This window comes from Lacerta agilis, chromosome 4, assembly GCF_009819535.1.
Source record: "Lacerta agilis isolate rLacAgi1 chromosome 4, rLacAgi1.pri, whole genome shotgun sequence".
Taxonomy (NCBI): domain Eukaryota; kingdom Metazoa; phylum Chordata; class Lepidosauria; order Squamata; family Lacertidae; genus Lacerta; species Lacerta agilis.
The window spans coordinates 62845643-62864727 of NC_046315.1; the positions used below are offsets into that span (position 1 = coordinate 62845643).

Sequence of the window (19085 nt, forward strand, 5' to 3'; positions counted from 1 at the left end):
CTGAGTCGGACACGACTGGACCTAATGGTCAGGGGCCACTTTACCTTTACCTTTACCTTGGTTATTGGCTAGATTTTAAAATGTAGCCAGTTTAGCTACTCTTGGTTTATACAGGGTTAATTTGGCACTCGCATTCTTCTAGAAAAACCAATTGTGTAGTGCTGAGGCTGCATCATGTCTTTTCCTCTCCCTCCCCCCAAACGGCACTCCATGTGCAGCGTCTCTATTTCAGGCTAAATGTTACCTTTCCATGTTACAAATGCAAATGTAAAATGTGTCCTAAATGCTCTAGGGTGCCTTTACAGGGAGAACTATAACATGTATGCTTTGAGAGCAGCACTTACTTTAGCCAGCACTGACAGAAAGTGTGTATAAAATTCCTTTCATAGCCTGACAGTCTCTACTGTGGTTTTCTCTCACTATAGCAGCAGCAAGTAACACACTCATAGTGCTGGAATATTTAATTATGAAGCCTGGGGTTAAGTAGAAAATCTAGGAACCATTTCAGCACAGAAATCTAAATTGGATAGCATTTGAAAATCAAGGCTACCAGCTAGCCAGTAATTCAAAGATATGTAGATTTAAGGTAAGCCATATGATGAGAGACACTTTTATATGTGCTTTAGACATACCAAGGCACTACAACTAAAATATAAGTATCAGATTCACCAAAATACTTGTGTTGCAGAATTAGGTTTTGTTGTCATTAAAAGTGTACTACTATCATGAAACATTTTAAGGGGAAAATGTTATGTCATACCCAAATCTGACCCCCATTTTATTTAATAGGTTACTGGAGAGCCTGGTACAGAGGGAGAGAGAATACCAAACACTGCTAAGGCAAACACTGGAGCAAAGAATTCAAGACTTGCATCTCCTACAGTTGAAAACTGCTGGTAGATATGAGAATGTACATTAAATGTGTGTGGTCAGTTGATAGGAATGGCTTGAGCTTTAGGACACACAACACTTTTGAGTAGAGCTTTTGAATTTGTAACAATGTAATAAATTTGATTAACCTACTTTGAATTGTTGCAGAAATTCAACCACCTCCATCTGCTCTTCAGCACTGCGGAGACCAAGAACTGATCAAGTGGTTAAAGCAACAGAAAGCTGATTCAGATACAATTGATAGGGTAAGATTAAGTGGGAAAGACCCTCAAAATTCATTTTCTGAATAATATTTAGCAACACTGAAATGATTATTTTCTTTCAGTTTGTTCAAGAGGATTATACGCTCAGTGATGTTCTAAACCACATCACTAAAGATGACTTGCGATTCCTTAGACTCCGGTAAGAAAATAATTGCATGATTCTAGAAGTGTTTTACTTCCAAGCAAGAGTTTGAGACTCTTACTATTCTTATTTTTCTCATACAGTGGTGGTATTATTTGCCGAATATGGAATGAAATATTAAAGCACAGAAAACTGAATAAACTCTTGGAATTGGAAGCATAACTCTTACGCCAAGTTCTGAAAAATTGAAATGGGAAGAGAGCACACATTCCAACTAAGTTATTAATTACTGTACATACAGGTTTTGCACTAATATATATAAAGTTGTGATGATAGCATTTTCTACTATATTAATCATGTATTTTTTCAGATGTGTAAATAATACAGTAGCTTGGAAACTGCTTATAGACTAAAATGTAGCCTGTGCACTTTAACCACTCATATCTAATACATAGTATTCTAGGCATGCCAGCTGCTTTTTAAAAATGATAATTGCTTCTGATTTAATATAAATTATTACTATGTATAATTTTATAAGATAAAAAAAACAGTTGGTAGAAAGATCCTATGCAAAGAGTGGGTTACAGACTCACTCTAGGTGCATATTAAAAAGGTTAAATAAACATGCTGGAAAAGGCTTCTTTTTGTTGCAAAATCATTTGGGATGCAAAGACAAAAACATACAAAAAGCTCATGGGAAATATCTGCTCAGGACGTTTTAATATGCTTTTTTTACTGTACGTAAGAAGTTTCAGCTAAATAACTTTCATAAATACAGAAATCCAGAACACGATGAAGCTTATATATAAATTAATAAACAATGCTTATTGTCATTTTCTGAGCAGCTGCTTTTTAGAATTCCACACTATATGAATTTTCCCCATATACATGAGAAATAGTTTTGCTCTTATTTCTTAGAGCAGATAAAAGAATTAAGCCCAGTATAAAATACATTAATTTAACTGGTTGCTGGAGTGACAATTCACTTAGCTCACGGATTTATACCTAATCCACTGATTTGGGCCACGCACCTCAAAGGGTGGCTCCTTATAGTAGATATGATTGCCTAGTTCTTCCAGAGGTGGTTCAGGATCAGTTGTGGCAAACTGTGCTGCGTCTTCAATCTCTTTCCTTACTTCCACATCTATTTCCTGTATGAGAAGGGGGAAATCAAAAGACTGCAGATTCCAAATAGATCAATCATTCTAAAACCCCAGAGTACCATTTACCTCTGTAGTACATGCAGGGGTTCAAAGTTAATCTGGAAACTTTTAAGCCACAGTTGCTGTTAAGAGGTTTTGCCCTCCCCAAGTTGAAATCCTGATAAAATGTTTCATGTGAGAACTGCTTACCTTTGAACAACTAACCAGTTACCAACTGTGGCAGATTATGTTTTCATAAGCTACAGAACACTTCTCCCATGCTGAGAGAGATGGATGACCAATCACGATCATCACTCTTCATTTCCACTTTGGCAACAGACCTGGGACTCTCCTAGCAAATTCACTAACCCTGTTCCTGCAGCAAATGATTTCAGCTGTAGTGACTAGCAGAATCCCAATTCAAAATTTTCCTCAACCTAAACCGGCAGGGTTGATGGAAGGACCAACTGTGACAAATCCCATATACCAGAACTCCTCAGAAAGTCGGGTTATAAATATGAGAAGGCAATGGCTGTGCAAATGTCGTTCCCTGAGGAAACTGCCACATTTTACTAGGCAATATAGGCCCCTGTACCAAAATAGCAGTGTTTCCCAAATAATCATATACCCCTTCTCAGTTGAATATAATTTGGTAGTTTAAATAAAACTATTTAATCTTTAAATTGTTTGCTATAGCTAAAAGAACAATGGTTAGGTAAAATTAAAAATTCTACCATGTACCCTTCAGTAAACACTGCCCCACAGGATATATCCTATACCAAAATAGGTATAGGCTTGCTGTAACTGATTTGAGGTGAAGACTTCCTATTGATCTACTTCTGTAAAATGATTTTCATCAAATTTGAAATGGTTTATTACCTTTAGCTCTTCCACACTAGCCAAGTTGTTGTTCACCATTCTGTCCTTCAGAAGTGTAATGGGATCACTTTTGCTTCTCACTTCTTGAATTTCTTCCCTCGTTCGGTAACTGTAAAAAAAGATGAGACAATGTAACAGACTGCTGAACTGTTTGCCAAGCATTGGTACTCTTATTGCAACAGTATACTAACAAGCATGACAAGTAATAGAGGAGAGCTTTCAGGAGCTGTTTTTACATCTGCTAATCACCAAAGCAGACTGGTCCTCTTGGCTATATTTCTTTAATGAGATAAAATAGGCATATGTGCTGGTAGCATGTAGTGGCCTAAGCATTTCAAAAATATATTATTGTTTCAGTATACTTTTTTCCAGAACTAAAAATTAAATGCACATTTCACTCTAAAAATCAAATATTGATTTTTAGTTAGAGTAAGAACTATCAACCTTCAAAGAACATACTCCTTGTACCTCTGCATCACAGCTCTGGGCAGGGCTCCAACAGCAGCAGATAGTTCTCCTTAGCACCGAATGCATTTAATGCTATCACACGTGATACACAGATTGGGGGGGGGGTGTAGGACCACCAGCTCTCCCTCCTGATTGAGCAGGAGGGAGGGAGAGGAAGCAGCTCCTCTTTCAGTGAGTATTTGCTACTCATGAGAAACTTTAGACTTTAGCAGATGTGATTAGGAATAGAACAAAATTAAGCATAGGCTTAATTAAAACCTATCAGCCAGTTATTTGCCTACATTAAATTGCATATCATACCACCTTGCAGTTTTAGTTTTTTAGGTCCCCTTTAGGGCTATAACTGAATGGTAGCACATCTACTTTACATGCACAAGGTCACAGGTTCACTACCCAGCATAGCCCTGTAGAGCTGGGAGCGTCACACCTGAAAATCTGGGGAGGTGCTGCCAGCCAGTGCAGCCACTATGGAGCTAGATGGGACATATGCCCTGCCTCAGTGTTAGCCAGATATCTATGATCCTGTAGGTAGCTGTTAACCATAATGAAGCACACAAATATAAAAGCAAGACAATGGAAACCATCAAGTTTCTCGGGTACCGGTATTTTTCACATTTACCTCATAAAATTTGGGTGCTGTCATTTTTTCAGAATGGTTATATTCAGATGCAATAGCAAATCATAGTTAGCTGCTATTAGTATGACCAGGCACAAGCCGAGGGCTTATATACTCCATCTTCTTTTTCCCTTTGTGCAACCTCCTGCATAGCAACAAACCAGTTTACACACAAACTAGGATCCTAAACCAGAAGCAAAGCTTGCCATTGTGAAAGACACACACCAAAATACATGGTTTGCAGGCTATAGCTATTCAAGAGTGGAAGGGTATAAGCCCAAAGATTACACTTCCTCTCAAAAGGAGATAATGATTTGTTGTTGCCTGTACAGTCAGTCATTCTTCAGATATTGCTTTGAATAAATAATAAAACTAGCCACAAACGGCCAACATGCCCTTGGTATTTGTTAAAAAGCCAACAATAGGGAGATAAGAGAAGGAGACTACTGATCTACTAACAGAAAATGAGGGGACATTTGAACATACAGCTATTTTCCCCATACTATCTAGAGAGGAACTATTTGTAATGCAGAGAGAAATACCTGACTCCAGGATCACTCATGCTATGTCCATGATAACGATATGTCTGTAGCTCCATCACAACAGGACCCTGACAAAATTAAAATTCAGAGGTGTTAATAACTTTAAAATAGTGACAAAAATTGCTGATAAGAGGTAATGACAATCTCAATCGTGTGCATGCATTTTAGGGCTGCTGTTTAAGATCAACTTGCTTCAGAGGGCCACAGAAAAACGCTATCTATTTCCTATTCCATTATCAACCCAATAAACACTTGGGGGGGTTGGAAGTTTGCTTGGAGGTTCACAAGGTTATTATGGATAACCTTCTAAACCTTGTGTTTTGGGTATACATTTTGTGAAATCAAAGAGTTAATATTTCCAACGTGAAAACCTCAGCTATACTTACATAATTTGTAAAGCAGGAGAGGCCCGCCACACACACAAAGTATAACTTACTTTTCCTGCTCTGCAGTGGTCAGCAGCAAATTTTGTTGCTTCCCTTACAGCAAGAACATCCATGCCATCCACCTGTTGATTTTTTAAAAAAAGAAGCCAATTACATTTAAGAATAAAGTTGAACTTACTAGAATGGTCATAGTGTAACTTTCACATTCCTATTAAAAATGTTCTTACCCTAATCCCGGGAATATAGTCTCCCCTCTTATAGTAGTCTGTACTGGCTGCAGCTCTCTCTACGGAAGTACCCATTCCATATCTGTTGTTTTCGCAGACAAAAATACATGGCAATTTCCACAAGGCTGCCATGTTATACGTTTCAAATATCTGGCCCTAGAAGAATAAAAGGTTTGGTACACTTTCAGTTCTCTCATGTAGTCATCAATCTTGAATTACACATACAGTGGCTGTATTCACTAGACCAGTGTTTTTCAACCACTGTTCCGCAGCACACTAGTGTGCCGCGAGATGTTGCCTGGTGTGCCGTGGGAAAAATTGAAAAATCCAAGAGAATTACTTTATATATAGTCAATATAGGCACAGAGTTAAATTTTTTAACATTTTCTAATGGTGGTGTGCCTCGTGATTTTTTTCATGAAACAAGTGTGCCTTTGCCCAAAAAAGGTTGAAAAACACTGCACTAGACCATGACTATATGTACAAGCAGGAACGAACTGGTGAGCCTTGGCCTTCTGCGCTCCTCTTTCCCTCCCAGATAGCAGGGAGAACAATTTGGGCAGTTTCATTTCACTTTGCACAAAACTGGACTTATCATGCATGATCCATAGCATTTACGTCTCCTTTCCGCTTATGTGACTCTAATTAACTTCTAACGACAAAGTAAACCTTGACGCTTACCTGATTGGCAGCACCATCGCCATACAATGTCAGGCAAACTTCATCTTTGCCAAAGTACTTGCATGCTAAAGCAATGCCAGCTCCCAAAGGAACCTACAATGAATTGCAACATGCAAAGGTAGTCAAAACAAACAAAGATAATGACCAGCAGCCAACAATAATGAACTATGATTCCAGTTCTCATCCCTGGCACTTAATATGGAAGGATACTGTGGACAACGGTATTAAAAAAAAACAAAACCTGACGAGAATGTAACAAGGTTACATTCATCTGACTTTCTCCCACTGAAAATCACCCATCAAGACTATTAAGCCTTTTTCAGTTTCTATCTCAGGCCAGATGCCAAACTGAACTGGGCCTAGCTAATTAGTTCTATCCAGGAATGGATGAAATTTGGGCTGTGTTAGATTTACATGGAAGAAATACTAGAGCCAGAACTGGGCATCCAGCATAAACTGGACATATTTAAGTCCACTAAAGTCACTGGGCTAACGCACCTAACTATATATGAATTAGGTTATGGTCCAGATTAAAAGCAACATATAGTCTCTTCCCAAAGAAAAATATTGTTTTTATCGGTGAGCCTTACCTGGGCTCCAACAATACCGTTACCACCATAGAAGTTTTTGGCATACATATGCATTGAGCCTCCTTTGCCTTTAGCGCACCCACCTACCCGACCTGAAATGATTAAAAATGGATCTTTACCATGTGATCTTGTGTCTACTAAGTCAATAATAGGATGAAGCCCCCCCCCCACACTCATTAATTGGATGGATTTTAAGATTATTTCAGAATAATAAATGTTAGAGTTTAATCAAAACTCATGTTCTTTGGGGGGGGGACACATTTACAGCATATGCTACCTTATGGTAGGCATACCAGCACAATAACTTAGTGCACTGGTGAATTTGAATCAAGTGTAGAGAAACAAAAGCTGTACATGCATGTATGAACCAGCCTATTGCTCCTTGGAGGAAGAGTAGAATATGTGTGTTGCAATTCAGCAAAGTCCTACTAGGTTTCATTATTGAGATAATAACTGAACCTAAACCCCCTCCATCTATCCACTATACATCCGACATAATCCCATTCCTTTCCCTGTTTACATATCATTTCACTGAACACAAACCTGTGAGTTCAGCAAGGATTTCTCGAACTGAAGCACCACGGGTGTATGTAAAGCCATGAGCCCGGTAAGCAGTAATCAGGTGATCTGTTCGATTTACGGCAGCCTCAATTCCAACACAGCAAGCTTCCTATGGTAAAGAAAACATGCCTGAAAACAATGTACAACGTGCTATTGTCTACAGGTAAGAAATAAAATGAAGAACAGTATACCAACTGTGTACCTTCAGCTCCACTACAGTTCAGGAACTGAAGGAACAGAAATGAAGACTACTGTATCTAGGGAAGATTACTATCACAACAACAAATGCATAATATGTCACATGATGCCATAGTCAAATGCTGGCAATGAAAGATCTTCAGGTTTTAGTGGAGAATATGAAAATAGTGATATTTAAGTGTGTGTGCATGATATTATGAAAAACTGTCCAGGAAATTTTTCCACCAGAGCAGGAAAGCTGGGTGGGGGTTGGATACCACTGCTTGGAGGCCTTCCCTTGAGAAAGACTAGGGGACCATCATTGGCAGGGCTCAAACAGGTCCTATCCTACCTGGCCCTTCTTGGGGAGGTGGGGGGGTGCAGAGAGGCTCTTCCTAGAAACTGGACTTTCAAATAACATGGCAGCTGTATATCTTTCAAAGAACAGCAGGTGTTCCTTTGCTCATTACTATTGCTATGAACAAACTACCAAATATAGCTGCAATACACAGATTACCGTGATCAACTCCCGCCCAGGAACCAGTGTCCCCACTGTGAAAGGACTTGTGGGTCCAGAATTGGCCTCCACAGTCACTTACGGAGTCATTGTTAAAACCGTGTTTGTGGAAGACGAGTGTAATCGGATACGAGTGATGGCCAAAGAAGAAGAAATACACAGGTTAATCATTCACTTTAGTTCTAACTTTAGTTCCAACAGATGGAGAAGAGTTTGGTACTCTTAAACAGCAAGCTGGTACAATATGCAATTTAGTTTTGTACTATTCCTAATTACATCTGCTATGTCTATGGTCAAAAGCAATACAAATCAGGAGAATGGACATAAACATATGCTTACTTACTTAATTAAAACCTATCAACTGACCCAGTTCAGCCAGTTATTTAATCTATTTAGTGCTAATATCTGGTCCTCTGTAGGGGTACAAAAGCAGAGCAAGAAAACACCAGAAAGAAAAAACTATAGCTCTGTGGAAAACCCATGGGCCTTCAGGTTTTGTTTTAGTCCAACTCCCATCAGTTCAAGCCAGAAAGACCAATGGTCAAAGATGGTACAGTCACATATGGAAGGCCACAGGCTCACCTACAGCTGGGCCACAATGTGATCTGGTCTAATTCTTTCAGAAGTAGGTGTAACTTGACAGGGCTACAATTACTGGAATTATTTTGAAGGAAACTTCATTAATACTCTGTAAGGATCCACAAAGTACTAGCATGGGAGGAACTACATATGCAGCTGCCTTGATGGAAGGGCTGGACATCTTCATTCTCTCTTTTTGCAAGTACTTTTAATTCTCTGTATGGGAGAGTGGAGACATGCAATTTCTTCATGCACGCCCCGCCCTATAAAAGCCTTCATTAAAATGAAGAAGACAACAAAAACCTAGAATTCTTGAGTATAAAGTCTCTTTATCTCAGGCACATACCTGACCATCATATAAATGACAAAAGCCTCGAATAATCTTCTGTTTATACAACTGGTCTGCTTTCAATTCCATGCGTCGAATAGTCTGCATAGTTTTGTAATATTGCAGGCCCTGCTCTCGAGTCATAACAGCTGTGGTGGGCGGTCCTTCCTCCAAGCGATGGAGATCATGTTTCTGGGGGAAGATAAAATAAAAAAGTCAGGGGTTTTTCATACGAAATGATTATTTAAACTTAGTGGTTGCAGACTAGTCCTGAAGAAGATCAGTGTAACACTTTCTTAGCGAATACCATTCCATATTTTCCCTGCCTTTGCCTACTGTGTTCATGTGGCCAAGGCTCTAGTAAGAAAGTATCACAGAGCATAAAGACATAGTTGGTAGGTGCTCTGGAACCACCATGGTAAAAGCTAGTAACTTCATTGGCTAGGACCTCCAATTCTCTTAGGATGCTTGATCAGCAGGGCAATCCTAATCTGTTTTTACGATTCGAGTACCTTCAAGGAAAGGGTGAAATATTTGGGTCTCTTCTGCTCAGGGGAGCGGGAGACTTAATGGGGGAACACAACGAAGATTTATAAACCTATGCAGGAGGTGGAACAGGTGGATAAACCAAGGGAAATCTTGCTGACACGGGGCAGAACTGAGTATCATCCAACAAACTGATAAACAGGGCACACCATATAAGCTATTTCCTTACAAAATATGTAATTGTTTTTTGGAATTGGCAGAATATGGCAATAACCACTTGCTTTAGATGTAATTAAAATCTGTGCTATCAAAAATAGATATTGATCCTCTGGGCACCATGATGCCTGTGAGGTCTTTCCTTGGCACCCAATGAGAGTGGTTAACTTTTGCTCCTTTGGAAAGTATACAGAGCTGAAGCAGGAGGCTGGAAGAGTGATGTACTTTTCCATTTCCTCTTTCAGCTTTATGAACTTTTTAGACCAAGATTAACTATCCTGGATCTAACTTTTACACAGATCCCCTGGAAAGATGAAGCGTAAATGTGTGCAATTCATTCATTCTTTGTTTGTGTATATGTTTGTGTGTGTATCTGATGGAAAGTAGTGACTGCTGGGGAAAGGAGAGGGGTGTCTATAGCACCCACTCTAAAATCAAAATGTGTTCATTGGTCTAAAAAGATTGGTGATCACAATTTATATGAATATTTACAGTAGAGGAACTGGGGAGGTCATGCTTTTAAAAAATATTTGATTAAAAATCCAAGGCTATTTCAGTGTGAAAGACAATACTTAAATAGCATGGTAATATGATTTTATTTTATTTTATTTGACTGTATTTTGTCATGATATTGGAGTTTTATTGTGAAACAATAAATTTATATCCTGTAAACTGCTTTGAGTGTTGTAAGTAGCATTACATAAAATTTATTTATTTATTGAATTTGTAGCTCTCAGAGCAGTTCACAATATAAAAACACAACACACATGATAAAAACAAGAAAAAAAAACTACAAACCAGTAAACTTTCCTCCCCACACCTCGTCCCACAAACACATTTAAAGGGGTATAGGATGTTAATCAGCCCAATGCCTGGTTGAAGAGCACCTGGCACCTAAAGGTGGATATTGAAGGTACCAGCCAAATCTCCCTGGGCAGAGCATTCCACAAATGGGGAGCTACTGCAGAAATGGCCTGTTCTCATGTTGCCACACCCTCTGGACCTTTCACAGAGGAAGCACACAAAGGAGGGCCTCAGATGATGATCTGAGGGTCCAGGTAGGTTCATATGAGAGATGTGGCCCTTGATGTATTGTGGTCCAGAGTCATTTAAGGCTTTAGAGATGAAAACCAGCACTTTGAATTGGGCTCAGAAACTAACTGGCAGCCAGTGCAGTTGTGCTAGGATCAGTGTAATATGCTCAAATCTTCTTGTCCCAGTGAGTAACCTGGCTGCCGAATTCTACACCAGCTGAATTTTCCAAACCGTCTTCAGAGGCAGCCCTATAAATGTGTTGCAGTAATCTAACCTAGTGTTTACCAGAGAATAGACAACAGTAGTTAGGCTATCCCTTTCCAGAGAGAGGTGCAGCTAGGCCACCAGGATCTAGAGGTACTCCCCAGCTGTGTACTTTCTCCTTCAGAGGGAATGTAACCCCATCAAGAGCAGGCAACATCCACTGCCACACCTACAGATGTAAAAGAGAAATAGAGCTGTGTGCCATCAGCATACTGCTAACAAAGTGCTCCAAACCTCTGGATAACTCCACTCAGCAGTTTCATGTAGATGTTAAACAGCATAGGAGATAAAATCTAATCCTTAGGAACCCCACACTGAAAGCTCCTTGGGGCTGAAGAACTCTCTCCAAGCATCACCCTCTGGAAACTACTGTCCAAGTAGGATCAGAACAACTACAAAACAGTGCCCCCACCACCCCCAACTCAGACAGCTGCTCAGAAGAATACCTTGGCTGATGGCACTGAAAGTTACTGAGGAGTCATGGGGAAATAACATGGACACATTTGCCGTTTCTCTTCTGACAGAAGTCATTATATGTTGACCATAGCAGTTTCTGTGCCAAAACTGGGCCTAAACCCTGACTGAAATGGATCTAGAAAATCAGTTTTCTCCAAGAGCATTTGAATCTGTCCTCAACCAACCACCCAAGAATCATGCCTAAGAACATGATATTAGCAATTGGCTGGTAGTAACTTAGATTTTCCAATTCCAGGGAGGGTTTCTTTTTACCACTGCCTTCTTCAAGCAGGCAGGGGCTGCCCCCGCTCACAAGGAGGCATTAAGCACCTCCTTAGCCCATCCAGATGTCCTTTCCCTGCTAGTTTTTATCAGTCACAAGGGGCAAGGGTCCAGAGCGTAAGTGGTCACCCTGAACAAGCACCGTGTCCACATCCCCCAGTCTTACTAACTGAAACATAACAGAACTAGACAGTGCTCTGGCACCTCTTGAGATTCATCTGCTATAACAGCTGAGTCAAGTAGGATAATAATTATTACAAATTATATAAGAAACACTATATACATTAGCATTTTTAAAAGTAATCAAGCTGCTTACCTTAATTTCAAATGTAGCCTCACTTGCAAAATCTGCATAATTACGAGATGCGACGACTACACGGGCAACCTTTTCAAGATAATAAAAAGATGGCTGTTAGTTTAAGACGCTTACCAGTAGGTGTTTTTTTTAAGATATTCATGCCTTCACAAGATATTATTCCAACTTCAATATACAACACATTTGACATGATTGCGGACTGCAATGTATGCTCCAGAAACCATGTTTCTACATGTAAAGTAATTACACACCAAGTATCATCCTGTATGACCTTGTCACACTTTTAAAACCATATAAAAGTTTAAACATGTATGCTTACAACCACTGAACAGCTAAGGTTCAAACAAGCTGCTCTGTGACCTCACTCCACCCATGGGCATAGGTGCACAAACTCCATAAGATCTGCTGCCCGTGATGCAAAAGTCACCAGTTCAGAGCAAGCAGGGTGAAAGCCCAACCTCTTTGATCCTTTCTTAACAAAGAATGCATTCTCTGCCTGATCCATGCTCTGCCCAAAATTTCACATCTAATTGTTCCATTATGCTAGATCACTTTAAAACTGATGTTTAAAAACTGATCATTTAAAAACTGACGTTACTTAGTTCAAATGCCAGTGTTTCAGTGCTCAGATTAAAATTAAAATCTGGCAACCCTTAATGCAGAAGAGAGAATAGCATCCTGTGCAACACACTGCCAGAGGAATAAGTCACACCCCCGCTTGAGCTTTTTAAAGAAGTAGGCAGGAAAGAGAGAGGACTTATGGTTAAGGGAGAAAAGTAGAATAGCAAGGACAGTAAATCTTTTTCAGGACAAGGGCAGCACTGAGTCATAGTCAACCCTGCAGAGCTTACATGTCAAAGTGGGCACGGCAAATTTAATTTTAAAAGATGAAGAAGAAAAGATGAATTTTGGTGGCTCCTTTTGGCACATAGTGGGTATTTGTAGGTACTGTTAATTTTTTTTTTAAATGTAAAAAAATCCCTTAATTTATATTTAAGTAAACTTTGTTTTAAAATGAACAAATTGGGGGGGGCTTGGACAGCCACAAAAAACCCTTTGGCATCACAACGCACACTCATAAAAGCAGGGAGGTTTTTAATTTCTTTTTAAAAAGACAAACCAGGTCCACAAAAGAACCCTCCAGGGGTTAGTCACCCCTGCTGTATATGGTGCTGGAGCAGGGTAGAAAGAACAGGTCACTAAACCAATTACACTGGTCATCACACGACAAGATGCGTACTCAACATAGGTAATTTATTAATAAACCCCACCTGGTGTCGTGTAAGAGTACTGGTGGTGTGGCAGTGAGTGTTGGACTAAAACTGGGGAAACCTAGATTTAAATTTCCACTTAGCCATATACAGTGGCGGAGTAAGGCTCCGCGGTACCCGGGGCGGCAAAGGAAACGCCCCGGGGGCGGGGCGTCGTGACATCACATTGTGACGTCATGACGCTCCGCCCCCAGGGCGGTTCCGGGGGTGCCGGCGCCGCTTCTGCAGCCCTCTTTTAAGCCGAAGAGCTCGCTTTTAAGCTCTCCGGCTCAAAAGGAGGCTGTGGAAGCGGCAATCCGATGACAGAGTGCGCCTGCGCGTGCAGGCGCACTCCGTCGTCGGGCCGTGCGCTGCCGCTCCCAGGGTGACGGAGGGAGCGGCAGCGCGTGGGAATGGTGGGAGGGGCTGCCTCTTGTCCCCCCCACGTGCCGCCGTTCGCTCCGTTGCCCCAGGAGCAGCAGCACCGCACACACCGTGCGCTGCTGCTCCCGGGGGGACGGAGCCAGCGGCAGCGCGTGGGGCTGACAAGCGCCGGCCCCTCCTGCCACTCCCCACGCTGCCGGTCACCCCGGGAGCAGCAGCGCTGCACGGACGGGGTGCTCCCTCGGCCGTGCGCTGTTGCTCCTGGGGTGACGGAGGGAGCGGCAGCGCTTGGGAATGGCGGGAGGGGCTGCCGCTTGTCACCCCCATGCGCCGCCGCTCGCTCCGGTCGCCCCGGGAGCAACAGCGCACGGCCGAGGGAGCACCCCATCCGTGCAGCGCTGCTGCTCCCGGGGTGACCGGCGTTGCCTGGGGAGTGGCGGGAGGGGCGCCGCTTGTCGCCCCCACCCGCCGCTTGTCGCCCCCACCCGCCGCTTGTGGCCCCTGTCGCCCGGGGGCGTACCGCCCCCACCGCACCCCCCTAGCGACGCCCGTGGCCATATAGCATCCTGGGTAATCTTGGACGAGTCTCCATCAGTCAGCCTAATCTTTTGGTGAGATTCACATAGGAGGGTGGAAAAACAACATAAGCTAACTAGACCTCCATAAAGGGAGAAATAAACATGTCACAAATAAAATAAGGGTAAATAATTAAATGTGTTGCATATGTAGGGAATTCAATCTGCAGGCGACTGCACTGGTTTGGTTGCAGTAAGTATTTTTTGTATATAAGGTCATAGTCCTAGTCAGTTCATTTATATACCACATTTCGCACAGATTTCTGTTCAAAGATGTTCACATAACTGTCTAAATACAATACTAAACTAACCATAATTCAAAATTAAAGGAAGGAACTAGTCACAAGGAATCAAAGATGAATAGAAAAAGCATGAGGATAGACACTGAGGAAAAATTGGACTAGGAAAATCCAGGGGCCTGGGGGAATTTGAAATAGGAGAGGCATATCATAGCAAACAAGCAGTTTACTAGGTATATTATAGCAGTAAGTGTCACTGTTCTATTTGCATAATTGGTATGGAAGTAAAGAAGAATTAAAGAACAAAGCTGGACATGCTAGAATAGGTAATATTATTCCCTTCTTTAAATATTGCACAGAATTTAGGGAACTATGCAATATATATTATCACCAGTGCTCCCACCAATTATAGCTGTGTTACAACATATAAATGCAAACAATGATTGGCAGTGATACAGGACAGGCAGGGAGTCAAGTTTTTTACAATCAGTTGTGCAGTAGAGAGTCTCAATAACATATAGAGGGCCACAGTTCAGCCACCCCTGTTACAGAGGCATAACTAAATGACAGCAGAACATATGTCTACAGGAACCATTATAAGGAATTTACGTGAGGTGACAACACCTCGTGTAGAGAAAAAAATTATTGCTTTGTGATTTCTTGAAGTCTAAGACCTTTTTCAATAGGCTAACCAGAAATATTTAATAGCGACAGGATTGCTTATTTGGGTGTATATTTTAACAATCCCTGAATAGTTTCCATGGTAGCCATTCTTAAGGTTTTCCTCTGTGGTAGGGAAAGAACTTTATTTTTTAAAATATAAAGTGACATTTAAGCAATGTGAGGCAGTGTCCAGCTGGCATAGCATTATGTCCAAACTAGCATTCATGATTTGTTTCTCCTAAACCAAAAAGAAATCTTGCTTTTGGATTTTGACTTGCAGAGCAATGAGTGATGAGTTTGTCCCCACTCAGAAGAGGAAATGCTCAAGCTGCATGCACCAAAACATAACTAGTATTATTATAGTTCTTAACCACCATTCATTCCAGGATGGTATACAGATATAACACACTTCACAATAGCCTAATGTTGAAAGAAAACCAGCTAAAGAATAATTAAGAAAAAAATTATCACTGAACAATTCAGCAGTGGATAACAGAAATGCCTATCAAGTTAACACTTCCTACACTAAATGTAGGTGGTTTGTTTATGGTTTATTTATCTTATTCCCTACTCCACCACTTTCCCCTCCAAAGAACTAATAATATGGAGATGTGGTAAAAAACTTTTATACAGGGATAAGAATCTGTGGCCCTCCAGAGGTTGTTTTGACAACAGCTCCCACCATTCCCAACCATGGGTCACAGTGGCTGGACTGACTGCAGTAGGAAGTCCAACATCATCATATACAAATATGTAAATATATTTGTAAGTGTATAAGCTGCTTACAGATAAACAATGCTTCTTGGATTAGTGTTGCATCTGAACACAAAAAGAAAACTGGTCAGAATGACAGGTAGAATTTTTTTTTTCTTTATCAAACTATGTATTGTCAGTTAAAATGCAGAAAGAACATACAATTAATATAATCGTGTGAGTCTTACCTCACTAACAGCTCCCTAGAGCAGCAGAATTGGGGTGGGTGGGGAAATAAAACAGAAAATTATGTCAGATACTATCACAAATCTTGAGGAAAATATTCCCCATGAACAAATTAGGAGCATCAAATTTTAATTCTTGTTTTTAATTAGGCCTATTTATTTATTCAGCAGTGGAATCTTCTCTATGTGAAACAGACTGAAAAACAGACTTGAAAATGTTAATCTAATTTTGTAATATGTCAGTTCAACAGAATAAAGGCTAATACTTTTAAAGCAATGAGAGGTGTATCTTATACAGTAACTGCATACACCCCTGCAATACTGTCTGTCTTTGTGATCATCTACAAGCAAACTACAACACAGAAAGGCATCTTGTGCAAGTAAGTAATGATGTGTTAAGTATCCTTTACAGGCCAAAGCTTCCAAATGTTGGGCTGCTGTAAAATAAAGGAATCTAAGGGAAAATTCCTTTGTAACCTTTGTTTAAAACTTGTTGCCAAGTATAAAACTGACATCTAGAGTGTGCATTATTCAAAGCAGAACCCCACTGTGAACTTCTGGCAGGAAAGAAAACCCACCCAGATTGCACGTGTATAAAAATGTTGAGCACTATTTGAGTACCTATTCTCATTGCTTTACATGTGCAAATTGCACATCAGTAAGTAAGTGAAGACTATGGCCTGAATGGTACGTTATGGTAGCTCACAAGTACAATAATTAGATTATCTTGTCTTCTGTATTATGGGTGGGGAAAGTGAATTATAAATATTACATGCTTACTCAGAAACTTAAAACAAAATCGAAAATTCTTTCCAGTAGCACCTTAGAGACCAACTGAGTTTGTTCCTGGTATGAGCTTTCGTGTGCATGCACACTTCTTCAGAAACTTAAATCACACTTGCTCCTAGCTAAGTATAGGATTACAGTGAATTGTAAAGGAACTGAGATAGAAAGGGAAAGCCTCCCTGACCAAGACAATGATCCTGATTGACTTCAACATCCATGCTGAGGCTGCTATGGGACCAATTCGGATTTCCTGACTTCCAGGGACTGTATAAGCTTGTTACCAGCTTGACACACACAGCTCCCAATGTGCCCCTTTGGCTTCAGATAGTACATGGGTAAAGGTAAAGGTACCCCTGACCATTAGGTCCAGTCGCGGACAACTCTGGGGTTGTGGCGCTCATCTCGCTCTATATGCCAAGGGAGCTGGTGTTTGTCTGCAGACAGCTTCCGGGTCATGTGGCCAGCATGACTAAGCTGCTTCTGGCGACCCAGAGCCGTGCACGGAAATGCCGTTTATCTTCCCGCCAAAGTGGTACCTATTTATCTACTTGCACTTTGACATGCTTTCAAACTGCTAGGTGGGCAGGAGCTGGGACGGAACAATGGGAGCTAACCTGGTTGCAGGGATTCGAACCACTGACCTTCTGATCGGCAAGCCATAGGCTCAGTGATTTAGACCACAGCACCACCCGCCTCCCAGTACATGGGTAGAGTCTAAAAAGCCCGGGACACAAATAGAAGAGGCTTCGTTTGTTCAGAATCGAGTATACACTTCCAAAGTTAAGGCTGAATAGTGTACATTACTTTTGGTAAATGAGCCACCATAGCCACTAGTGGTCAGTGAAAATTTGTGTCCCGGGCTTTTTAGACTCACCTGAAACCAAAGGGGCGCATTGGTTGCGAGATGTGTGGGATTTTTTTCCCCAGCCCTCCTACTCCTATGGAAACTGGAGAGACGCTGCATAATTCTACTGCGGGGCCCACGATAACCCGACGGGCAACACGCACCGCAATGGAGGACACAGTGGGGGGCAATTAAGAAAAAGAGAAGAAAAATGCGCCCAAGGAGCTTCCGGAGGTGCACTCGTTGAAATGCAATCGTTGCGAAGTAAGTGGCTTTTGTGCAAGCTGCTGCAGCTGACCCACGCGCGCGTGAATTCGCCACGAGGCCTCGGTCCCAAGGGGCTCGCACTCTATTCCTCTCGCGAGGCCTCCCCCCACCGATAGAGGAGCGGGGAGAGAAATAACGGTCATTTCGCAGCTGGCGCTGGAGGACGCCCCCCACCCGCCGCCTCGAGAGAATGTGGGGAAGGGGGGGAAAGGGGGCGGCAAGCTTCCAAAGACTGGAGAAGCCGCCGCCCTTCCCTCACGACCTTCCGTCCTCAGTGCCTCACTCACCGGTCTGTGAGCAGCCGGGCCTTGCAGCAGGCGAGAGAGCGCGGCCAGCATCTTGCGCATGGGGTGCTTGGTGGTCGCCGCTCAAACCCGGCACCCGCGTTCCGGGTTCAAGCCCTCTGGGCGCTGCGGCCGCTACAACGAAGGCCGGCAAGTCTCCTTCAGGCGTCTGCCTTCATGCCCCGCCTTCCTCTGCCGCGCCCAGGCCGACTAGCAGCTTGCCCGGAGTGACAGCTGAGGAGGCCGCTCTCGCTCTCCCTCTAGCGACCGTTGCTGCCGCGATAAAAGGCCGACAGACGCAGTTCCCGGAGGTTCCCTCTTTCTTGCTGGGAAACTAGATTATATAATTATTACGTTTTCTTGGGTTTGGATTTAACCCGAACGGCCAGAAGCGTCGTTTAAAGGGACTGCTCTAATAATGAACAATATTAAAAGGGACTTGTGCACTGCACAGGGAGAGCGTCACTGACCACAGCCAGCGCTTTGGTTAAGGAGGCCAGGATCCTAAACACTAACCTTGGAATTAGCCCCATTGAATTAAGTTATTAAAATAAATGCTGTTGAGAAAGAAGCCGTCGTGGCTTCTGTCACCTGACATCAAGGACGGTGTTCCGCAAAAGTTTATTAAGAGTAAGGTGAGGTAAAGGGACCCCTGACTATTAGGTCCAGTCGTGTCCGACTCTGGGATTGCGGCGCTCCTCTCAATTTATTGGCCGAGGGAGCTGGCGTACAGCTTCCGGGTCATGTGGCTAGCATGACAAAGCCACTTCTGGCAAACCAGAGCAGCACACGCAAACACCGTTTACCTTCCCGCCAGAGCGGCACCTATTTATCTATTTGCACTTTGACATGCTTTCGAACTGCTAGGTTG

The 19085-nt window shown here is 42.1% G+C and overlaps 2 protein-coding genes across 8 annotated transcripts in view; one reads left to right on the plus strand and one right to left on the minus strand.

Moving 5' to 3' along the window:
• The window catches only part of MAP3K15 (mitogen-activated protein kinase kinase kinase 15), a 69371-nt gene extending 67815 nt beyond the window's left edge, over window positions 1–1556 (plus strand). For 5 of the 6 annotated variants that reach the window (XM_033147298.1, XM_033147299.1, XM_033147301.1 and 2 more), the window contains 4 exons: window positions 790–896; window positions 1039–1136; window positions 1217–1293; window positions 1380–1556. In XM_033147298.1, the coding sequence (XP_033003189.1) occupies window positions 790–896; window positions 1039–1136; window positions 1217–1293; window positions 1380–1458 (361 nt within the window). In that variant the 3' untranslated portion in view covers window positions 1459–1556. Of the gene's footprint in view, window positions 1–789; window positions 922–1038; window positions 1137–1216; window positions 1294–1379 lie in introns of those variants that run through there. The other variant, XM_033147300.1, reaches the window with a different exon arrangement.
• Window positions 1557–2193: 637 nt separating this feature from the next.
• PDHA1 (pyruvate dehydrogenase E1 subunit alpha 1) lies at window positions 2194–18423 on the minus strand. Of its 2 annotated transcripts, XM_033147315.1 has the most exons (12): window positions 18218–18423; window positions 16037–16051; window positions 11985–12053; window positions 8948–9121; window positions 7311–7437; window positions 6768–6859; window positions 6178–6270; window positions 5497–5652; window positions 5320–5391; window positions 4884–4951; window positions 3258–3366; window positions 2194–2387 (listed from the first exon to the last, which is right to left on the minus strand). In XM_033147315.1, exons 1-12 carry the CDS (start codon window positions 18275–18277, stop codon window positions 2223–2225), a joined length of 1200 nt encoding a protein of 399 aa, XP_033003206.1. In that variant the 5' UTR covers window positions 18278–18423; the 3' UTR covers window positions 2194–2222. The 2 variants fall into 2 exon arrangements, with proteins under 2 accessions (XP_033003206.1, XP_033003207.1); XM_033147316.1 differs by lacking the exon at window positions 16037–16051.
• Between the last annotated feature and the right edge of the window lie 662 nt (window positions 18424–19085).